Source organism: Lonchura striata, chromosome 6, assembly GCF_046129695.1.
Source record: "Lonchura striata isolate bLonStr1 chromosome 6, bLonStr1.mat, whole genome shotgun sequence".
Classification (NCBI taxonomy): Eukaryota; Metazoa; Chordata; class Aves; order Passeriformes; family Estrildidae; genus Lonchura; species Lonchura striata.
In genome coordinates this window covers 33,464,915-33,488,081 of record NC_134608.1, presented here as the reverse complement: position 1 = coordinate 33,488,081, position 23,167 = coordinate 33,464,915, and the positions used below count along the sequence as shown (strand labels likewise).

The 23,167-nt window shown below is 42.7% G+C and overlaps 1 protein-coding gene across 1 annotated transcript; it reads left to right on the top strand.

Annotated features, from left to right (window-relative positions):
• Nucleotides 1–1,933: 1,933 nt before the first annotated feature.
• LOC110474003 (serine/arginine-rich splicing factor 5) lies at nucleotides 1,934–16,501 on the top strand. The gene is made up of 8 exons (XM_021537051.2): nucleotides 1,934–2,043; nucleotides 4,117–4,255; nucleotides 7,716–7,786; nucleotides 8,553–8,639; nucleotides 10,034–10,106; nucleotides 13,836–13,909; nucleotides 14,842–14,952; nucleotides 15,904–16,501. Exons 2-8 carry the CDS (start codon nucleotides 4,130–4,132, stop codon nucleotides 16,193–16,195), a joined length of 834 nt encoding a protein of 277 aa, XP_021392726.1. The 5' UTR covers nucleotides 1,934–2,043; nucleotides 4,117–4,129; the 3' UTR covers nucleotides 16,196–16,501.
• The last annotated feature ends 6,666 nt before the right edge of the window (nucleotides 16,502–23,167 follow it).

Sequence of the window (23,167 nt, the reverse complement as noted above, 5' to 3'; positions counted from 1 at the left end):
AAAGGGAAAGCAGGACTCCACCCTGGCTCAGGCACTCCTGGAGCAGCCGGAGCTGCGTTCCAAATGCACAGCTGCATTCTTCCCTGTTGACACCACCCCAGGGGCTGAAGAGAAGCAAGATAAAACCAAAAATCTTTAATATGGCTTCTAGCATGACTTATCTTCATTACTGCTAGTAACTCCAATCCCTATTACATCCATACCATTCCAAGACTGCCACTTAAGGAGCTTTTTTCTGCTTCTGAGCTTCTTAACACAGCAGTTCAAGCACACAGTCACACAGAGACTCTACTGCTGCTCCTGTAATAGTCCAGCTCTGCCGCTTACACGGAATTTGCACAAAAAAATCACAGCACTGCCTTTTGAGTGTCCTGGACTGCCTTATCAAATAAAAAAGTAAAGCAGCCTTACAACTACACATTGTATTCAGAGTTGTAAGACATACTTGCACCAGCTAAAGCTATCCACATTTTCTATTTTAACCACAGCTAGCTGTGTTCTGTTGTCACATTTCTCCATTTTCTTACCAATTAAGAGTTCACATCAGCTGCCTTGTGGAACAGTCAACATCATCCTGAGCTGCACTAGCTAGGGCATCACTGGAGGGTCAAGAGAGGTGATTCTGCCCCTCTACACAGCACTGGTGAGTCCACATCTGGAGTGTTACGGCCACAAAAGAGACATGGACTTACTGAAACAAATCCAGCAAATCACCACAAAGATGACTGTGAGACTGGAGCACTTCTCATATAAGGAGAGGCTGAGAGCTGGGATTGTTCAGCCTGGAGAAGGCTGAATGTATATTAATATCTGAATGGGAAGGAATGAAGAGGAGGGTGCCAGCCTTTTCTCAGTAGCCAACTGAAATCCATGACACAGGAAACCTAAAAACAGGAAAATACTTTTTTGTGCTCTAAGGGTGGTCAAACACTAGATCAGGCTGTCCAGAGAGGTTGTGGAACCTACATCTTGAGAAATACTAAAATGCTGTCTGGACATGGTCCTGGGAAATCTTGGGGGATCAGACCAGATGACCTCAAAGGATCACTTCCAACATAAAAAATTCTGTTTATTATACGGATGTTTAACGTATAGAGAGAGGGCAATAAATTTGCCCCTCCTAGAGAGGGCAATACATTTGAATTATGCCTGAATCTAACATACAATATCATAAGTGCAACTTAGATATTTACTCCAAGTTAAAACAGGAAGTCCAGACATGATGCTGTCAGACAAGGGGGGAAAATGGGCAAACCAAACTGTAGCTCTATTTTAAGCACTGGGGCAGCGAAGACTTGACTATGCTGCATTAACAAAACAAATAATTTTCATCTTGGTCATCATACTGTAAACTGTCATTAATTACACCGTAAGAAGACCATAAAGTGAGTACAATCTGACACTGATAAAGCAGGAAAGCAGCGTGCGGCTTATTCATGGAAAAACTGCTCCGGCCATACAGGCCTGGAGCCTTCACGAGGCGCTTTTCCCCAGCCAAGGCTTCCCCCTGGCGTCAGCGACTAACAGCACAGCGGCGCTGTCCAAGGCAGCGACACTCGTGCCCAAGAGAAGATGGCGCTGAGGGCTGGGCACGCACCTCTGTGGGCAGAACCGAGCTGCCGAGTGCGACACTCCAGACGGATTCTCTGGACGCGTGACTTTCCCCCTCCACTTGCGAAGCGGAACTGTTACCCGTCTGTTTTGCCATGTCTTAGACAAAGAGTCACAGGCAGCTCAGCCCGAACAGGCTGCCCAGGGCAGCAAGGCCAGGCAGGACTGGGCTCCGAGGGTCCCGGTCCGGCGGGGGTGTCCCTGCCCGCGGCGGGCGGTGCCCGCGGGACGCTGGCCGAGCTCCCCGCCATTTCCCCCCGCGCCTACATCTCCCGTCGTGCCGCGCGGCGCGCTGCGGGCGGGGCCGCGCGGGCGGCTGTGCGCAGGCGCGGCGGTCGCGCGGCGGTCGGTCGGTGGAGCAGCCGGCAGCCATTGTCGCCGCGGCCGCAGAGCGGTTCTCTCACGGCCAGCAGGACTCGCCGCTCCGCGACGGTGCGTGGCCGCCCCTCCGCCGCGGGGAGGGGGTCGGGACGGGTGCGGGGAGCCACCGGCGGGGTTCTGGCGGCGGTTCCCCGCGGTGGGGCGGGAACGGGCCGAGGCCCGGGGCCGCGGGCGGAGGCCGCGCTGGCGCCGCGCGGCGCCGCAGGCCCGGGCGCTCGGCGGGGCCGCGGCCGGGGGGAGGAGGGGGGGGGCATCGGCATCCATCGCTGCCGCGAGCGGGGAGGGCTGGTCCCGGCGGATGGCCGGGAGGAGCCGTCGCGGATTGGAGGCGAGCGCAAAGCTTCGAGGAGCCGAAGGGGCAGACGCCGCTGCGTGGGCCGGCGCCGCGATGGCGGCGGGCCCGTGAAGAGGGCCCGGCTGCCTTGGGCAGGCCGCAGGCCTGGGTCCTCATGGCTTCTCGAAAGGAGGGAGGAGCAAATGGCCGCTTGCTGCGGATCCGTGCTTCCCGAGGGCTTTTCCGCACCTACCGACTCATCAGCCAGCGAACTCGGTTTCATTGTGGTAGGAGCGACGTCTGAAGCTCCGCGCCTCGCAGGTGTCAATACACATCGCGCATCCATTGTGTTCCCTGATAATGAGTAAATAACGCGCGGATGGGTTGTTCGTAAGTCTTTCGCAGTATATTTGACAGGTTCAGTGGTGATCAGTTCCACCCACCTACCCCGTCTTCATTTCTTTTTGTGATTCTTCTCCCCGCTTTATTTTTCTAGAACTAAAAATATCGAACAGCAGTTACGCAGTCATTTTAATCTTTCAAATCTCTGTTCCCAAAATGAGCGCTTTTGCCAGAGCGGCTGTTCTTGCCGTGTTCTAAGGCATACAGTTACGTAAGGCTGGCCTTCCTCTGCGAGGGCCTGTCTTTCCCTTAATACCCACGGCTGGCCTGGCCGCTGTTGTGTGGTAAGGGTGCGCCAGGGAAACCCTGTGTTGGAAGCACTCCGCGAGGGAGCTGAACCAGCCCCCTGAACTGGATTTCCGTGTGGCCATCAAAACGCACGGGTGAGCACAAAGGAGAGAATGGCTACAAAGGGCAGCGTAGGCTCTTCCGAGGTTCGGGGATTGAGGCCAATTTCAGTAAGTGCTGTCGCAGTTCAACCCCTCACCCCATAAAAAGCCCAGTACCCAAGCTTCCAAAACTCCGGCACTTCTCGGATGGCATGGTAAGTCTGAGTAAATAAAGTATTCAATAGAAACCTAGTGGCTGTACGTTAACAAAGAAGACAAATTATGTTAATTAAAAATATTGCATTCAAACTGACTGAAATTATTTTCACAGCCAACATGGCATGTTGTCTGTTTACTCTGTCTGCATTATAGCCCAGTATTGTAGTGCAAGATCACGTCATATTTCCATTCCTTAGGGCTCAAATTCTTTGTTTGTTTTTTTTTTTCTATGACAGCAAGCTCATTGAGTGAGCCAAATAATTAATATTTTCCAATTATGAGATCTTAAAATTTTTTTAAACCACATAAACTGAAAAAGTGACACCTTAAGGTAAAAGATTTTTACATAAACTATCTCAAATAGATTTTTTAAATTTTTGCTATTGTTTAAATTTCATAATGCAAAATTCTTCCAAACCAGATAAACTGTTAAAATATAGATATAGATTTATGTTTACTGGAAAACAAAATAGTTTGATGACTACCGTTTTATCTTTTGTTTGCTAATTTTATTGCAGAAATTATTCTAGGCTAAACCAAAAGTTTTAAAAATGTTTTATGTTGTTTGTTGTTATTATAATGATTAACATACAAATTTTGTTCTTTCTTTTTTTTTCAGCAGCTGCTAACCCAATAAAATCTTTGAAGTTACAGATTTGGGATTTCAAGTTTCATTATTAAAAAGTACAAAACTGAAAGTTTTTTGTAGGTTCTGCTAGAATTCATCAAGACAGGATTTTAGCCCTTCTCTGGATGTAGAGATTCAGGCTTTTAACATTTATACTTGGAGGACAGTAAAATCAAATCCTATTTAACCAAGATTTCTGAGATGTAAAAGTGATCTTAATCACCCTATTTTAAGTTAGTTAATCTGATAAACGGTGCTGTTTGCTTTTTTAGCACCAACCTTAAGATGAGTGGCTGCCGTGTCTTTGTTGGACACTTGAGCTCACGTGCTCGTGAACGGGATGTAGAGAAGTTCTTCAAAGGATATGGTCGCATACGAGAAATCCATCTAAAAAATGGATTTGGGTTTGTGGTAAGAAACACCTTTGTTTTCCTTGCTCTTGCTTACAGGTACCAACCTTGCTAGGATGATGTCAAGGGAAGGAAGATGTTTAAGATAATAGTCGCAGTGGGAAATAGAAAATATTAATAAACATTTCAGAATGCTTTTCATAATTTTAGATTACCATTTTGGCCAGGTTTTGTTCAAAATCATGGTAATATTGCAGCTACATTGAATATGTTGTTTTATCATAGTCATCTGTGGGTTTAAAATTTGCCTCTTGTTTCTGAAGACTGTATAAATACCCTGTTATGGCAATACAAAATTTTGCAGTCTTGACCTGGAAGAAAAGTTTATAAGAACCACTTCAGCTCCTCTCTCACCCCTTGTAGTCTGCTTGGTCGTATTTCTTAAATAATGGCTTGATATAAAAGCAGAGTAGTTGGCTAAGACAGCAGCAGGTGTAATAGGTGCTGGCTGGTGGATTCAAGCAGCACAGCTTTGAAGTCTTGTGAAGCTGAAGTTCAACATATTAATCATTAGTACACGTTTATAGGACATATATGTCTGTCAGACTCTTAAATTGACAGTTTATTGTATCTCAGTTACTACCACTGCATTCTTGAGCTCTGTGCTCCTAAATGTCTAAATTTTGCAGCTTTGCATGTTCACAGATTGATTCAGAATCAGCCTCTTTTTAAACTATTATCTCATGAGAATTGAGAGTTAGCTGTTGTGCAGCACTTAGTTCAGACTTGAAAGGCTGATACTGCCCTTGCATAATGGCAGGCTTACATGCCGCTCTTTCTGCCAAGATCAATCCCTTGAGTGAAGAAAAATCAATCCCTTGGAAAAGAAAAGAAAGGACAGGCTTTGCCTACTTTAGTTTCATGTGAAAATTGCTCCTTTAACTCCTACACTTGGTGGTTTCTGGTTCCCCTGCATTATGAACTGCTTCTTGCTGACTGCCAGCAGGTAAATACCTGTTTCTTGAAAGTCCATAGGTAAATGGCTAAATGATTTAGACACGGGCCTGAGTTAGAGTGCCCTTTCCAATTGCTGCTATTTCTCAGTCCCCTTTCCTTGAGTGTTCCTCTTCTCTTCTTGGACAGGACGGTTGACTCATTCAGGAACAACTTCTGTTCAACTCTTGTAAGCGAGTCCGTCAGTCCTCCCTCCTTTCTACTTCCTAGTGGAACCATTTTCTTTTCAAAGATCACTAATAACTTGAATAATTGTCTCATAAATTTATCTAAAAAATGTAATTGTTGTCAGGATAAATTTTTTTCTCTTTGCAACTAAACAACTTTCCCTGCCATACTTGTCATCCCACCATTGTGCACCCATATCAGAAATCACTTCCATTGTTTGTGTAACTGTTCTAGATTTTGGAAAGCTGACTGTATTCCCTTGAAGCTGCCTTTTCTTCCTGCTGGACAAACACAGCTTTCTCAACGTTCCTTTGTTATCAAACCTCCTGATGAATTTTGGTTGCCCTCTGCTAGTCTCAGTCCAATATTTCAATGTATTTTATGAGCTGGAGAGACCAAAACTGGACACAGTGTTCCAGGTGTGGCCTAATGAATGCCAAGTAGGGTGGAATAATAGCACCCCTTGGTCTGCTGATTGTACTCCTACGGATGCAGCCCAGGATGCGATTTGCTGTCATTGCAGCAAGGCCACGCTGCTGACTCACTCTTAGCTGACTTTCCACGAGGATTTCCATGTCCTTTTCAGCAGAGCTGCACTCCAGCCACTCTGCCCCCAGCACATTCTGCTGCTGAGGATTGTCTTATGCCACCTGCAGCACTTCATGTTTTTATCTTTCATGAAGACTTCTGGTCCTTGTTTGCTTAATCTTTCAGTTTATCAAGGTCTTTATGTGGGATAGATTTTCATTCTGGTATATCTTATTTCTCCTCCCACTTCGGTGTCAGACAGAAAACTGGTGATGCTGCCCTTGATCCTGTCATCCACATCATTTATAAACACACGGAATGGCATTATCCTTCATAACACTTTACTGGCTATGTGCTGTCAGTTAATCTTTATTTTCTCTTATTTAAGACTTGTATTTATAAAACATATTACAAAACCAAGTGAACATTGTTATAGTATTAAAAGCATGTTTTGTTGTGATTGATTGAAATCATTGCTTAATCTTGAAACTAATTATATTTACTTAAATTTTGTAGCTTTCAGGGCATAGTGTTTTTCAGACTTCAAATCATAAAGCTAGATAGACTTGCAGATGTTCAGTTTGTTAGAAAGTAGTTGACATAATGGGACTTGTAGTTGCCAACTATTGAGATTTTTAAATGGTGAACCTAAATGATATCTTAAGATAATCTTTCCATCATCATGCAAGGATGTGTGATGTTTCACTTGGTAGTGAAGCAAATTTCAGTGCAGAAAGGAGGAAGATTGCTTAAGCCAGTATTGCTTCTAAAAGCAGTTTATAGTTATGCAAACACTTCAGCTTGAGAATCTTCTCTGTTCATTCCTTGCAAGCTGCAGTTCCACAATTTTTTCTCTCCATCTGCACTGTTGCTGCCAGCAGTCCCTGCCCAGCTGCTTGTTCTCTCTGCTTCATTTCTTTCCTTTGTCCCCTTGCCTCTCATGGTGTTGCTGCAATTGTCCAGCCACGTATAACGAACCTACCTGGGAAGCTGATCTGGCTGAAAAGTAACACCTTTTGACCCCCACCTCCTGCAGAAAGTGTGCTGTTTTTCTTCTGGGTAGGTTTCTTGACCTAGTTTCCTGCAGAGCTGTACAAGCAGCTTTGCCAAGAACCAGTGGGCTGGATAGTGGGCAGAGGCTACTCGGGCTGACTAAAGCAGCGTTTTTGCCAAAAGCGAAGTGACAGATTCCATTTCAGCAGTAAATGGAATTATGCTCGTTATAGCTGATCTGGACCCGCAGGTGGCCAGCGCTGAAGAACGGCTTATGTTTCATACTCTTCTTACATGGGCATCTTTTTGCCCAGCTAGTGAACTGAATTCACTCAGAAAAAAATTAGGGAGGGCATTTTTTTCTGGTTCACTCTTTCTTTGCTGGTTCAGTAAGAACTTAAGAGAGTTTTGGGAGTGCACAACTCTCCTGCATTTGATCAGCTTATGCTCTTATATTCCATTGTCCTGTATGTGGAGCTGTGTTTTAAATTATATGCCTTGAAGTGATTTCCCCCACCTCTCCCCAAAAGTTTTTTAGGTATTTCCTAGCAAACCAGGTAATTTAATTAGTAGGTCCTGCAAATAAGTTATACTGAAACAACTGGGGAGGTGAAAAGAGTTTGTGATATGGAGGGAGAAGAAATTAACATGAATATGAACATCTTGGCTTTTCTGTCATAAATGTACTAGGAACTAGCCTCCTTATTCAAAGTTCTTGGTGATACTTGCTGTAGAAATGTAAAATTTATAAAGAAAGCATGTTAATTAGTATTGGCATATACTGTAAGGGAAAATACATTTTTTATTCCAATTTTTAGGAATTTGAAGACCACAGGGATGCTGATGATGCAATTTATGAACTAAATGGTAAAGAGCTGTGTGATGAAAGGTAAGTGTGATACCATAATTTCCCTTAAGAATAGAAAAATTGCCTTGCATCAAAATGCAGTGCATCTTGTGCTCATGACACCCATTTCCTGTGGTTCTGTGGTGGGATATACCTACTTTGAAGACATTCATTGGGATCCAGTCTTGTTTAAGGCAAAGATTAGTTTGGGACTGGAGGAGGAGTAGTTTGGAGCAGGGTTGACCATTTTCTCTACTTGCACTTAATTCTCTTTCAAAGGTAATTCAGGATCTTCTCATTAGGAATATTAGTAAGAATGAATTGAACTTACTTAATATTTATCTGTCTATCGAACAGAAAATAAGCTGATGATAGCTTGCTATCCTCTGGATCGTTGCCCTTCAGTTTGCAGCAAAGTGGACTATAGTCATTGAATGTTGCAGTAATTTTTGTTGTGATTATGGAAGCTGTATTTTAGGTCATTAGGTTGTTGTTAGTTATTTTAGTATTCTTTTTTCTCGCTGAGTACATTTGGGCTCTGGTTGAGCAAATTCAATGTTTGTCTGAATTACAGACTCATGACAATTTTAATGAAAATCCAGGGGAGTCCAATGAGAAAAAACACTTGTCTGGCTCTTTAAGAAATGCCAGTGCTTGTGTTATAAATCATTGCTTGCAAGGGCAAGATAATTCTTGTTTGTGCACATTTGCTTCCAGTTGGGAAAATAAAAGTCAATGTCAAATACTTAAAGTTTGTTGTTTTAATTTTTTTATGTTTATGCTTGGTTTGTTTTGTTCCTGTCATAAGGGTCACCATTGAACATGCTCGAGCCCGAAGAGGAAGGGGAAGATTCTCCCAGCGCTTCAGTTATTATCAGTCTCAGAGTGGATCTAGGTAGGTGGTCTGGGCTCTCTGTCCTTTTCCTCTTCCAGTAACAAAAAAACGAGTTTTCTTTTTGTGATTTAGGGATCCAGCTCTGTTTCCCTGTATAGTTTCATGAAATACCTCAAACCTTGCAGGTTCATTACGATTACTTGCCTTCCCAGGCTGAGGAGAGTGGGGATTTTAAAGCAGTTTAACTGTATTGGAGAGGTTCACAAACCTATTATGAAATGTGCCTTTGCCATATTGTAGGCACTATGCTGGTCTTGATTCCTACTGTCATGTAAATGATGTGAAGGAGTATTGCTGCAGTTGGATTGGCTGATTTTAACACTAAGTCAGGAAAAATGCAGAGCTTCTCTGTTGTGGCTTTTGTCACCAAACTGAGCTTACATGATAAGTAGGATATTATAGAGCAGTAATTCAAGGTATTTGCTGTATAAGGGTGTTTTCACATTTCCAGTTGTATGGTTACCAAAATGCTTATTTTCAGCACAGCCTAGAAAGGAGCAGTGCTAGGGCACAAGATAAACACTTCTGCACTTGTTAGTAAATACCAGTTGACTAGGTTTGCTAACCAAGCAGGAGAGTCTCTCTCCAGCAAAGGAATGTGAAAACCAGGACACGGCTCATCTCTGGAATACTTCTAGAATACCTCTAGAGGACATACAGTATTTGTGGGGTTGTTCACTTTGCAGTGATCAGAGCCAGTAGTGAACCTTGTGACAACGTGCAGTGAAAGTTCTGCAGATTTGCAGGTATTCTGCCAGACAAGTACACATTACATCTTTTTATTTTATATCTATCTGTGTGAAAGAAATAGCTGTGGAAGAATTTACTCTGTAGAAACATACATAGCTGTGGCCTATGCAGATTAGAGTTTGGAAGAAAGACGAAGATACATGGGGCATAAACGTTCACATTTGTTGCAAAGTCAGAATTGCTGCCGGTTACAAACCAATGTCTTGAACATCTAATTTGCATAAGCAAGCATGTTAATTAGATTTGGTTTTACTTTAGTGGCAGTAACCTTGGTGTGGTACAATTGGTCCGAGGTCCAGGCTAAAAGTGGACTTTCAAAGTAGCAAGTTTGCTTGATTGAAGGTCATGGGTATCTGTTGTAATCATGTTCATGATGTCAGACTGCCAGTGCTAGACAAGAAGAGTTTTGCAATAATGGAAAATGAGAGTCATCCTGCCAGTTTTATGACTCTGGGTCCTCTTGTTTAAATACTTAGAAGATCTGGGTGTTCTGAAAAAAACTATTACACCCTTAACTAAAAAGAATCAAGTCTGAAATTAAATCTTTCAGCAAACTGTAGAAAATGTCAGATTTCTTAAGTTTTAAATTCCTTACACTGGAGAATTTTTTTCTTTTTTTTTTTCCCCCCTTTGAATTCTTCCAGCCGGTATGGGCCTCCTGTTCGTACTGAACACAGGATCATTGTTGAAAACCTTTCATCCCGTATCAGCTGGCAGGTGAGTTAGCATCTTACCTTCTCTTTTTTACACCTTATTTTACTACTCTGTAAGTAGACTGCGTTCAGTCTAATTTCTTAATAAAGCCATCATAAATATTTAATGTGAACAAAAAATAAGCAAAAAGCTTCAGGGATTGCTAAAAATTAGCATTCAAGCACTTATAGAAGTCTTTTGTTTCAAAGCTGTGCAAATAGTTCTGTAACTAGATTTGGTAGTTGGGAACTGATTCTTAATTCTGTTTGCCAACTGATAAAACTTTGGAAGACTCTAGATAGTTTGACTTAATGCCATGTTTCAATGTTTTAGAAACAATGTCATCTTTTTTTATTGTTACACCTGGAAGTGCATGCCTTTGTTTTGATTGAAATTTATAATTTTATGTTTTGCAAAATATTTTTGTGACTCCAGTTAATGATTGAGAATTCCATCATTAATAGAGGGAATTTTAAGAGAGCTACTGCGTCAAGTATGCTTATTGTAGATGTTTGTTTTTTTTTCAAACCCAAATTTTCAGTATTTGTCATTTGAAGCTTTCTTACCACCTTTCCTTTTTTTTCTTGTTTTTTTTTCACCTTTTGCTAATGTTTTGCTAATATTAAGCTGGCTTTTAACATAATAGCCATGTAGTCAATTCTTTTAGCTGTGTTCTGTGTAGTATACAGTAGAAAGTTCACTTTGTAAAGACATAACAACAGATGCTATTTACAAAAGGTGAGTGCATAGTGGAGTTTAGTCTTGTTCATTAACATATATATTCTTTGAATAAAGAGATTTTGATTAAAGTCCTGAAAGATGCAGTAGAACATGTTGAATGTTCAAAGCCTTGGTCTTGGAGCTACTTCCCCACAAGGAGGCTTCTTGGATTGCCTGGAGCTCTGCTGATGGGTTTCGTAAGAGTTGGGTGCAATCCACGCAGATAAACTGAGTTCAACCGTTTATCTTCTGCATGACAGGTTCAAAGGGTTTGTAACAGTACAGTTGTGTTAATTATTGAATAACTAAAGAAAACCAGCTGAGTTGATGTGATAATCAACTAGATTTAATTGAAATATCTTCTGGGTTTGCTACACAGTTACATATATGGAGAGATTGTCACTTGGAAACAGCAGTAGGGAGCAGAGAAGTAAGCTATAATGGAGTGTTAAGGAAAATAAATCCTATTTTGCTGCTTAGTAACTGTTAAGTGCATAACTTGAAAAAAGATTAACATTTTTGTAACTTTCTTGTGAATATTTATAATGGCTTTATGTGTTTACTTACATTTTAATCTGAAGCCCACCCAAATCAGATTTCATACTGGCAAATCATCTAGTATTCTATTTAAATGTTTTAATGTCTCTTAAATATATGATAAGTTATCATAAGAGACTTTTCGATACCTGCCTAAATAGACATAATTTGAAGGTAACAACCATACGCAAGCTGCATTTACTTTTCAAGTTGTACTGCTTTGGTACTGACGATAGTGTTTTAACTTCTAACTATGCTACTTGTAACGCATAAAATAGCTAATCCATTAACAGTAGTGCCGTTATTCTTCCCTTCTAATCCTTGCTAGGAGGCACACTCATTATGGAACCTTGCTTTTAAACTTGCACACAGAATTTAATCTTTGGTGTGTCCAGATCCCCCTACTTTGAGAACATCTATCTCCCTTAAAAGTTACTGTGTTTAGATATTTAAACATAGAAAAAGCCAGAAAAATTTATATTCAGATCAGTTTCCTCAGATTGTTGACTATATCGTTAATAAATAATCCTATCTCTTAGAGTAGACAAACTGTTAGAACTCTCCCTTCTTTTAGCAAACATGTATTTCTGCATGTTCAGAGCTTTCCAACCACTCTCATCAGTGTCCCAGTATCAAATTTTCAAGTTGTTGAGAAAAGTAGGACTGTGTTACATCAAGATGTATTTTCCTATTTACGGTTGTCCTATACCTTATGTCTCTGTGCTGCTAAGGACAGCAGGGTTTTCTTGTGCTATTTAAGGTGACCTGAAACAGTAAATTTAAGATAAAATTTGATTGTTCCACTGGTTAGGTAATACCAAGTAACTTTAAAATATTCCCCTAATAACAGAATGTTGAGCTTTTATAACACATGCACACTTCCTCTCTTTTAAGAAATAATGTTGGCATCTTAATCATGTTGACATTGCAGTTACAAATGATATTTCATGTTAATGTTTCTTAGGATTCAGAATATAGTGTGGCAAGATTGTAGGAGCCTCAATCTTAAAGCCTAAAGTTACTGATTTGGGAAATATGTAGATTAACATTTTCTAACTTCCTTTTGACTTACCAGTCCTGGTCTGGTTAAATTCTCATTGACTTGAGCAGAGCCAAAATTTTGTCCATCATCTCTAAATTGAGGTGATTTGAAGTAGTTTTTAATGGTACTAATAGGGACCAATTTTCATTTCTTATTAGGGTTTCTTTATATTAAGATCTGTGAAACAAGGAAAATACTACTTTCCATATGCCAGTTTCAAACATAAAACTGTTCAATCGCAATACTAGATAAAACTAAGCTTTTTTATATTTTGTGGCAAATGTTCTAAAGTTTTTTCTTGGCTTTTTGTTTTGTAGTCTTTTGTTCCTTAAGCATATTTCTAATTCTAACCAAGTGCATTTTGAACCTCTTCTAACAACCTTGATTTGGTTAACCTTCATTTTTCTTGTGTGGAGGAAAAAGAACCAAAGATTTGGGGGTTTTCTAGTGGCTGAAATTCTAGGGTTTGGCCTGTTCTGAATTTTCCTTTTGGTTCCTATGACACTCCTGTTTTTTGGCAGTCTAGATCTTGGTTTGCCTGGGTTTGATCTCGATTGGCTAGCACAGATCATCCTCGGGTTCTTTAGCCACTTCTGGAGACTGGAGACTATGTCCAGTGCTTTCAGGGCCTCTGGTACCTCCGTGAAGCATATTGCTATGAGCCATCACTGCCTTTCTCATGTAAGAGAGTTCCTCTTGGCCAGCTAGGTATTGGACAAGCAGCTCTTTGCTTAAGGTACCTTCTTATATCACCTGCCACTTGTGGTGTGCTGCGGTAAGTAGTGTGGGATTATAAAATACCAGATACTGTTGGGTAAAAGTGCTGCCTTAACTTAGACAAATGTTTAGCTTTTTAGTGACCCTTTGCATTATTTGTTTGTGCTTTCTCCTATTGCTAAGCAAGTAATTTTACTTGTCCACATTTAGCCTCTGTTAAGTTTAAGACAGCGTGACGGATACTCAAATGAAACTTTAAAAAATTCCTTTGTAAAATTTAAATGACATTGTAGTTACACCTTTTTGCTTTTAATTCTGCTTTGAAGCTGGGGGAGGTGAGCATAAAGGTTGAATTTGTCTACATTTATTGGAATGTCATTTAACTGGGGTGTTAGTTACGAAAATCTGCATTTAAAACTGTTGCCCTTCTCAGTTCTTATTTCAGGGGACATGTTGGTATTTTATGTATTGCATTGTATTTTCATAACAGCTGGTTTTGGGATGTAGGATTATCTTGAAAGCAGAGTTTTATTCACTGCAGCTGTAAAATGATGGATCCTTTCTATATGCAGCTGCTATTACATAAGCTGTTTCAGAAACTTTTTTCTAAATTATATGTATAATTTGAAATATAGAAATAAAAAGCATTAAGCAGTTTCAGCAGGGAAAGTTTTAGGGAAGTATTCTGCCACCTGCTTTGTGTCCTGTTCAAACTAAAATGTTAACTTTTGCTGTAGGACTTGAAAGATGTCATGAGAAAGGCAGGGGAGGTCACCTATGTGGATGCACACAGAAACAACAGGAATGAAGGGTAAGTTCATTTGGGTCTTTGTGAGATATGATAGCTGAAGCTGTTAAGGGCATGATGTTTCTTCTAATACAGAAGTAAAATATAAATCTATGGGGTGGCTTAGATGCTGAAATTTCTCCAGTTCAAGAACCAAAACGATCCAAAACAAAAACTGTCACTAGGAGTTCAGTATTGAACTCTGTCTCTATTCTTTATCATGAAAACAATGTATGAAAGCAGAAAAGGAAGGGAGAACTCCTTTTAAATTTTAAGACCTGCTGTCTTATTTTTATATAGTCATTTATGATCTGAGGCCTGAGGCTAAAAACACCTCCTGTGTGTGGCTGCTATACAGTAGTTCAGCAGTCAAAGTCATGGGAAATGAACATAACCAACTTCCATGGGGAATACCTACCTGCCTAGTCTCACTTCTCAGTTCTGCAGACTACAAAAACTTTGCACAACAAAGCAGGAGAGAAGGAAGTGTGAATAGAGTGTCTGTGCTGGCAGAACTGCTCTCGGGCCACTGCAAACAAATGCAACTTAGACCATTTTGAGTTCAAATTTAAAAAACCACCAAGGCTGGACTTGTCTATTCATTGTTGAAATTCTTAAATAGGGCAGAAGAGTCTGCAGACTTGTTTTGTTCCACGGACAGCTTTGGAATGCAGTTTAGTGGAGGACTGAAAGATGTTTCCTCAGCTGATGCAGATTTTTGTATCTTCCTGCATTTTCTTCATCTCCTTGTAGATGGCAGTTCTGGTATTATTTAAGAAGATGTGAGAAGTATGGATAGCTAGGACTGTGCTGTCATATTTTCTTATTAACCACGTTAAAAACTAGCTTTCAGAAGATGAAACAGAAAGCTGTGAATTGGCAGATTAAAAAGGGCCAGACCTGCTTTCCCTACTTTTTTTGTTGTTCTGAAACTTTCATTTCATTATGGTATACAGGGTTGTGGAGTTTGCATCTTACAGTGACATGAAGAGTGCACTGGAAAAACTGGATGGCACTGAGCTGAATGGACGCAGAATTAAACTGACTGAAGACCACAGAAGGCATAGGTATGTCACCTGACATGATAAAATTCTGCTGAGGACATGGATTTGGGTTGTATTGATGCCAAAGTTTGATTATGTAGTTTTTTTGGCCCCAAGCTAAATGTCACTGCACAGAACCACTTTTTAGTAGTGTAAACAGATTAAGATAAGAACTAACTTGCTGAAACAGGGTAAATAGAACACTTCTGGATGAGACTAAAGATTATTTTTTTTAAAGACAAAATGCGGTATTATAAAGAAACACGAATTTTGGTATTAAAAATGTTTAATTGGATGGAAAGCTGTTTGACAGCCCTGTGAAATATTTCCCAAATAGTTGTGAATGACAACTTGTTAATGAGAATAAAAGAAAATCAGTTAGCTTGCTTGCATTATTCTAAGCAGTTCTGCTGTTCAATCATTTAAAAAGCCTGTTGGCTGCAGCTCTTTGAAAAAAAGGGATGCATTACTAGAAGGTATTAAAACTCTAAGGCCTTAAAGTGTGCTCCACACCTTTAGAGACTTTCTTAGCCTCTTGAAAGAAACTCGTTTGCATGGCATTTCTAGAGAGAATAAGCACCACAAGTATAAAGTTCCATTTCTGTATTTGTCTTGATAAATTAAAGGCAAGGCATATGCAAAGAGTTCTTTGATAGAGACTCCTCTGCCTAAAATTTGATTTCTCTCTTCCTGTCAGGATCTGGGGAGTGGCATCTTTTCTTAGGCAGTGCATATTTTGCCACACTAGCAGAGAATGTCAAGGCCAGCAGTTCTTGATGGCCTTCACCTAAGAAGTTATTGTCATGACGGAGCATAGCAGAAATCTAGCAGCACTGTAAAATGACTGAATGCCGTGAATTGCGCTTTCAGATGTTCAGATGGATGTGCTATGCATAGAAAGTAGTTGAGAATTTTACATGATTGTTTTAAATTTAGTAAGAGCTGAGACTACAGCTTTTAATTATGTTTTTCTAGAAGCAGATCTCGATCAAGGAGTTACTCAAGATCTCGCAGCAGGTCCAGGTCTACAGGATCTTCCAGATCGGACAGCCGGTCCCGGTCCAGGTCAAGGTCCCGGTCCAGGTCCAGGTCTCGCTCTCGATCCCGATCTCGCTCTCGATCCCGCTCTCGTTCTCGCAGTCGTACTCCTAAAAAGAGTTACTCCCACAAAAGCCACCGCTCCAGCTTGATAGCTTCTTCCCCTTCTCCCTCGTCTTCTAAAAGAAAATCTCGTTCTAGGTCGAGCTCTGCTCATAGCCGTAGTTAACCTGCTTTGAGAGATGTATTAATTAATTTGATTCAAGTTTCTTGAAGACTTGAGACAAGTTATATATGAGATCTGGGAGGGGAAGAGTTAACATGATGAAAGGGTGACCTCCTCTTACATTGCCAAAGTGCCTGTCATCAAATAGGCCATCTCTGTGAGGAGGGGCTGGCTGTCAGCTTTCTTCTTTCAGTGAAGTCTGGAGTGGGAAGTCTTTTTTATTTTTTCCCCTGCTATTAGTAAACATTTCTATCATAGATATATTATGTACACATAATGCTGAGGTAATGGGATGAGACAATACGCTGCTTTCTCCCTCTCTTGCCCCTACTTTCCCCTCCACCTCCAAGGCCTTTGACTTCCAAAATACTATGTTAGCTTTTGTCCTTGGTATTAAGTCTGAGAACAGGAAGTATAGATTTAATTCCTTTAAGGTTCTGTGGCTACTTTTCTGTGCGAGAATGAATGGACCAGATTAAATTAGTTTAGAGTTCCCTGTTTTCCCTGTTGCTTGGCTTAACAGGCTGTTTAAGTTCCAGCTTTACATGACCTTGACAATATGCTTAATTTGCAAAAGACTTTCAGGAATACATATTGGTTAGTTGAATATTGGTCACTTGGATAATGAAAGCTGGAATGTTCTGTTAAAATGAGAAGTACCATCCAGATGTCAGGTTTATTGGGAATCCATTATAATAATTTTACAGTAATTCACTAGTATGTGGTATTGTATGTATAGGCCTTATTTGACAGGTGACTTCATAAAACTGCACAGAAATGTCAATATGCATGTCCATGTTTTTGATGTTTATAAAAGTGACATAGCTTTCATACCCAAAAGTGTGATACTGAATAACATGTGTATGACTAGCAATAGTCTTGATGGAAAGGAAGGTTATTTTAGTAATGAGAGCAGCAGAAAGAATTCCCAGGAAAAGTGTAGTCAAAATCTCCGGAATGCACAGTTGTTTTAATTAATAGAAATTTCCACTGCAAATACTGTTGTTCTTACAATTTGGAATTAGATTTTTTTTTAACTTCTGTATTGTCAAAGAAGGGAAACATTTTTGGAAAAAATATGTAAATTAATCCCAAAGTCTTACATGTATTTAAATGTACCATTCCTAATAAAATCAAACCTTTTTCTGGCTTATTTGGCAGTTTTGTTCAATTGTTGTTGCTGTTGTTCACTTCAGTCTTTCTTACATGATTACAAAGACATTTTTTTGTAGATTCACCTGTATAGAAGTGAGAAAATGGCAACTAGAAACCAGTTATGATATATAAGAGACCAGATGCTGAGTCTGGAAGGCTGGATAGGGCAGGATAGGATTTTTCTGTCACAGCCAGCAGTGGCTGTTTGAATAAATGGCAAAAGGATTCTTTCTGCAGTCCTTGCCAACAGGTTTGTGTGATACCTTCTGCTCTGACACTTCAACAGAGAACCAACAACCAAGTGGCCACAAGTGTTGGAATCTTCCTATAGATAAATTAATTTGTCACTTTTGAAATACTGTACAAGAGATTCTAACATTGCCTACACAACTTGTTTACATAAAAGGCTTCCAGGCTAACACCCTTTATAAAGTCAAGTTACTGGTGATCCTGCTCATGGCAGGGGTTTGGAACTAGATTTTTAGGGTCCCTTCCCACCCAAACTCTTCTTTTGTTCTTTGCATGTTTGGCATAATGTGATCTGAATCTGCTATAGCAGTTGTCTTACCACAGGACATTTTCCTCCTAGGGGAAGGAAGACTTACCCTACAGCATGCAACTGCTTGCACCATGGGCCACTCCTGGAAGTCGAGCAGTGCAATTATAGTTTCATTTCAGCAACTGGCTGCATCATGCCCCAAAAACGAGGGCATATATTCTGTGATGTTTATGGCACTTCTTTATTACTAATTACATTTTTGTCAGTTTAGCACATGGCTTTTCTTCCACGGATATCCCAGTGGTGCCTAAGCATAAACTTTATTGTACTTGGCCACATCACATCTCTGCTTTATTGAAGAGAAAAGGAAAGGCAGTGTTGTGCGTGCTCTCCTGTGGTTGCTAAACAAGGGGGAGAGGAGGAGGAGGAGGAATATTCCCAACAGGAAGGCCAGGATTCCTTACTGAGCAGGTTTGGCTCTGGCTCATGCCATCTACTGGCTGTCCTTATGCTGCTGCTCCTGGAGCTGCAAAGGGGCTGAGAAGGGTGTGGGTTGTGTTTGAGGACATTTCTCTCAAAACTGCGGTGAAGGAGCAACGTGAGTCCAAGTAGGAAGAAGTGCCTGAAGATCTGCTGTACCCAAAGCGCTCTGCCCCTGCTCCAGGAAAGGGTCAAACACCTTGAGTGCCAGGGGTGGAATTTCTCTGCTCTGCCAGCTCCTGCTGCCACACCCTGATTTGAGAGCTAACTTGTACAGTTCCTAAGTGGAATTAGTCTTACAGAGGTTTTGGAAACATCATTTCCCATCTGTTTCCCTCATTTCCACTCAATACTCATTGTTTGCTGGCAGACAAAATGCTTTGTGCATCCAGTACCTGAGGGCACATTTCCCATTTTTCCAGCCCTGCAATCAGTTCCCCCTTCACCTCCTCTCTCTGGAAACCTGCTGGAGAGCTGTTAGCCTTTCACCCTGGGTGATTTACTAGGACAATAATGTATTAGCCAACAGTTACACCTGGCAGAAGGCTCCACCATGCCAGCCTAAAGGAGGGGATACAGCAGAAACATCAGGGAGCTATTCAGGCCTTAGAGTCAGCACCAAGAGGAAAGTGCCAGGGTTAACAGGCTGGTGTTAGGAACAAGGCCAGTTATGCTGTAGTGAAATACCAGCTAATGGCAACTCTGTCTGGGTAGTCTTAGGATGTTCAAAGGACATTCACTGCTGTTGATTTGCTGGGCCTAAGACCATGAGGGAGTGATGAGGGAGGGAATAATGTATGGCAAAACTTATTTTTCAAGACTAACAAAGGATTCAAAATAAAACTGTTAGTTTCAATGGTAAGGAATTATATTTTTGTGTAGTGTGATGGCACTTTCCTGTGATGAACCAGGGATGAATGTGGTCTTTCCCAGTTCTCTCCTTTTCCACTCTAGAAATCTCTTGTGCTGTGTGGATCTGGAAGGATCCAGATCCAGAGCAGATGTTTCAGTTGAGACTTAAAATTTCTCTCCATATGTCTGTGTGTAGGTGTGATGCATCACTGGAGACTCTGAAATCAGGCTCAGCAGGGTCCTACAGACATGCTGGTTTTACCCAACAGCCAGCTCTCTGGTGTTCTAAGGCAACTGATTTCTCCTCGATCAGAGTCCCGTGGATATTTGTGGTTCATAGAGGTAGGATGCTCCAGGATACTCTCTTAAGGGAAATGAGCGCTCATTGGTATAGTTGAAATTAAAGTCTGCAAAGGCTGTCAGTCTAGAGCCTTGAAAAGAGGTACCCTAAACTGTTGTCAAAATTTGAGCCAGATGTTAGTTGGGGGACAGAGTAGCAGTGGTGCAGCATATGCTGGCACAGCAATGACAAGAAGGAGCCTTTAGGGAAACATACACACCAAAAGAAAGGAAACTGGATGAAGTCTTTGTATTCACATCTACAGCTGAAGGAATTAGTCCTCAAACTCGGTGAGTGAGACTATGGATGTAGGCCCCATCTGTGACACCTGGTTGGGGTTTTCCAAGTAAGGGATAGCCCAAGACGAAATCCACTGTCCTGAAGAAGGAGTTCAGGTCTTGTTCATCATCAGTCTTTTTACTTCAAGGGGACTCAGCTGGCTTTCTTGGTTCACCCTTGATACCTGGAAGCAAAATCAGGGTTTTGAAGTTAGAATTGATGACACTCAGTATATTTTGAGATCCCCAAATCTCACAACAAACAGCTCAAAACCTGTGAGTGAATTTACTTAACTGCTAAGATCTCACAGACCCGTGTTCTGCACCCTCCTGTAAGGGTCTCTGCTACCTAAACAGCAGCAATGGCAGTGCGTGGAGGAGGAGTGCTCAGAACGGGTTATGTGTGCGCTTACGGTGAAGTTGTGGTGTGACGCAGCCCTCAGGGCTGCCTTGGGCTGGGCTCTAGGGCTGCCTACGCGCTTCTTCACCGTGACGGTGCTGTTTGGGTGCCGGCGGGGTTTGCCCGGCACGTCAGCAGCGCGATCCCAGCGGGAAGTGCCGTCGCTGCTTCCCACGGGCGGATCCCGCGCGCCGAAGGCGCCCCGCGCGGGCCCGGCCCGCCAGGTGGCGCTGTGGCACCGCCTCACGGGAAGCTCCCGGAAACCCCGAGCGCGGGGCGGCGCCGAGCTTTGCTCTGCGGAACCCCGGCCTGCACGGACAGACGGACACAGAGCTCTGGCTCGGCCCCATGCGGCTTTCAGCTCATTCACCTGCCGGGGAGCGGAAAGAAAAGGTGGAGGAGCGGCGGGGTTCAAAAATCAACCATGGAGGTGAGCCACGTGCGCCATCTCCTGCAGGACCTGTTTGTTGGAAGGCACGTCTATGTGTGCAGATACGATAGGTCCCATCATTTTGACTCCCTGGCACTTCCTCGAGCCCTTGGAAGTCTCTTTGTCGTGAGAGCCACCGTGAGAAATGCTCTGAAGGGCTGTGGACATGTTTCTCCAGCCCAGTGGTGGTTGCAGGGTCGCTCCCCCAATCCCCGCAACATCTGAGCCACGCAGCTTCACCAAGGGTCCGGGCTGCCCACCTTTGTGAGCTCCGGCAGGGAGGAGGGAGATGGAGAGCTTGAATTAAGATCCAGGTATTCAACTGCAGGCGCCCAGGAAACCTACACAGGCTAATCTTGAGAGGAGAGTGGTTACAAAGGCTCAGAAGTAGCGAGAGTTAACAAATGCTTCTCTTCTGCACTAGGCTGAGAAACAAAACTGTCTGCTGAGGAAGCTGCCACCCCCACCCCCATCCTCCTCCTCCTCCTTCACGTGTACCCACAGGAGCTGCCCAGAACTGGGGCTGCACCCTTCTGCCATGGCCTGTTTCTAGACAGCGTTAGGTATAAGCTGAATATTGCCACTCCTCCAAAGGAGTCTGGTGACAAAGAGGCTTCAGGAAATAACTTCTGGCTTGGTCTGGAGAAAATTTCTTGTTGCCTAGGTGTGACTTCTGAGCAGAATGGTCTTCTGCTATGTTTTGCCACCCAGTGCCTACAAGAGGGCTGTTACTCCTGTAGGCTGTGCTGCAGGCTGGCTAGGGGCTCTTTCCCTGGGTTCACCCAAGACCTCTGGCCCTTACCAAGTCAACGCCTCTCCACATTCCAGTCCTCTTCTAAAGTGGGGGGCTACCCCAAGACAACATCCACTGTCCCTGGAGAAGGAATTCAGGTCTTGTTCATCATCAGTCTTTTTACTTCAAGGGGACTCAGCTGGCTTTCTTGGCTCGCCATTGATTCCTGGAAGTAGCATCAGGGTCTGTGAAGTTCCAAGACCCCATCATTCTGCTTGAGAGCTTGAGGCCAGAACAGCCCGACTCCAAACTCATGGAGGCGTGAATCAGCTCCCAGACTTGCTGGACCCCTGCTCCAGTAGCATGGCAACAAGGTGGTTAGATGCTTAATCATCTTATGGGCCAGAGAGGAAAGCAGAGCTCTGGTTTTGGATTTCCCTGATCCCAGCTGTCTCTCAGGAATCCAGCATGTGATGCCTTGCCCTTTCTGGTACCTGCTGGATTGAAAAGCAGGGAAAACAGAAATGTTAATGATCTTTCTGTTGGCCCAAATTCCCATGGACATTACTTCCCCAGGATCTGGAAAACCTTGGGCAAACAACAGGGGTAATTTTCAAGAGTCTCCATTTCATCTGACTTCACAGACTTTGTTGCTTTATCCTTAGCTTAACAGTGATGCCATCCATTCTGAGTTCAACTCTCAGGAACAGCACCAGCAGAACTGGCAACACTCTTGCTCTTCCTATAGCACATTGCCAATACACCTTCATCCTCCATGTGCCATCATCCAGCATGCACGCAGCATCACTGGCTGGCTAACAGCACCTCCCTGGCTCCAGGGATGGGTGCACTGAGTCTCAGACCACACAGAAGAGCTCCTCTTCACAGCCCATCCTCTACTCTGGGTTCACTTGTTTTCCTTTTTACTCCAAGAAGCAGGTTCAGGTCATTTTCAGCTCCAAGTCCTCCAAGAATAAGTACCACAGTCAAAAGGTAGTGTTTGGGAATATTAACCCAGGGTACTCAAACAAACACTTTCCTCCATTTCATTTACTGAGAAAACCCTCCACCTTTTCTGGAAAAGAAAACCTTTTCTGGTCTTCAGTATCTCTGGGACTTTTAGTGTTCTCTTAGGGCAAGATTGTCACTGGGGCTTGCCCTACTTCTCCTTTGAGGGACAGGTAAAGAGGGCAGGGGAAGTGTTTGCTTGCAGCAGGGTGGGAAGGAGCTGCACCTCAAAGCTCCTGAGGCTGTCCGCAGGCAGGCTGTCCCTTCGGCGGTCGGTGACGCTGGGGCGTGAGGCAAGCCCGCCACAAGGAAATGGTGAGGCCGATGGGATGTGAAAGCTGTGACTGTGTCAAAGGCAGGATGGAAACGTAGGGGTAGCACTATTTTTAGCATCTTCTTGCAGCACTTCTCTAGAGCTTGCTGGAGTCAGTGGCTGCTTCCTCTTTCCTTTATGTAAGCAGCACTGGCGAGGTTCAGATCTGTTTTTATTTAGCCACTCACACAATAATATTGACAGAAATGTCCCTCCAGCCCCTTGGACATAAATCACCCATGGTCAGAGAGTCTTAGGTAAGGAGAAGAGAAAGCAAATCACGCATCCCTGTCTCCATTTCAGGGCTGTGAGAGTTGGAAACTAAAGCTGAGGCTGCTGAACGTGACTCTTAGTCACATCAGCAGGGGATTTTGCAATGTGGAGGGTGCAGGGTGGAGGGCACGCAGCGTGCAAGCAAAACTGAAGTGCTTTGTGAGGGCCTTTGGTTGAACTTCTCCAGCTACAATACCAGGGTATCATTGCCCTG

Bases quoted from the DNA above. Each gene is read 5' to 3' on its own strand.
- LOC110474003 (XM_021537051.2), top strand. From the start codon at position 4,130: ATGAGTGGCTGCCGTGTCTTTGTTGGACACTTGAGCTCACGTGCTCGT. The intron at 8,640-10,033 runs GTAGGTGGTCTG...GAATTCTTCCAG, and splicing joins CAGTCTCAGAGTGGATCTAG to CCGGTATGGGCCTCCTGTTC. The intron at 10,107-13,835 runs GTGAGTTAGCAT...CTTTTGCTGTAG, and splicing joins CATCCCGTATCAGCTGGCAG to GACTTGAAAGATGTCATGAG.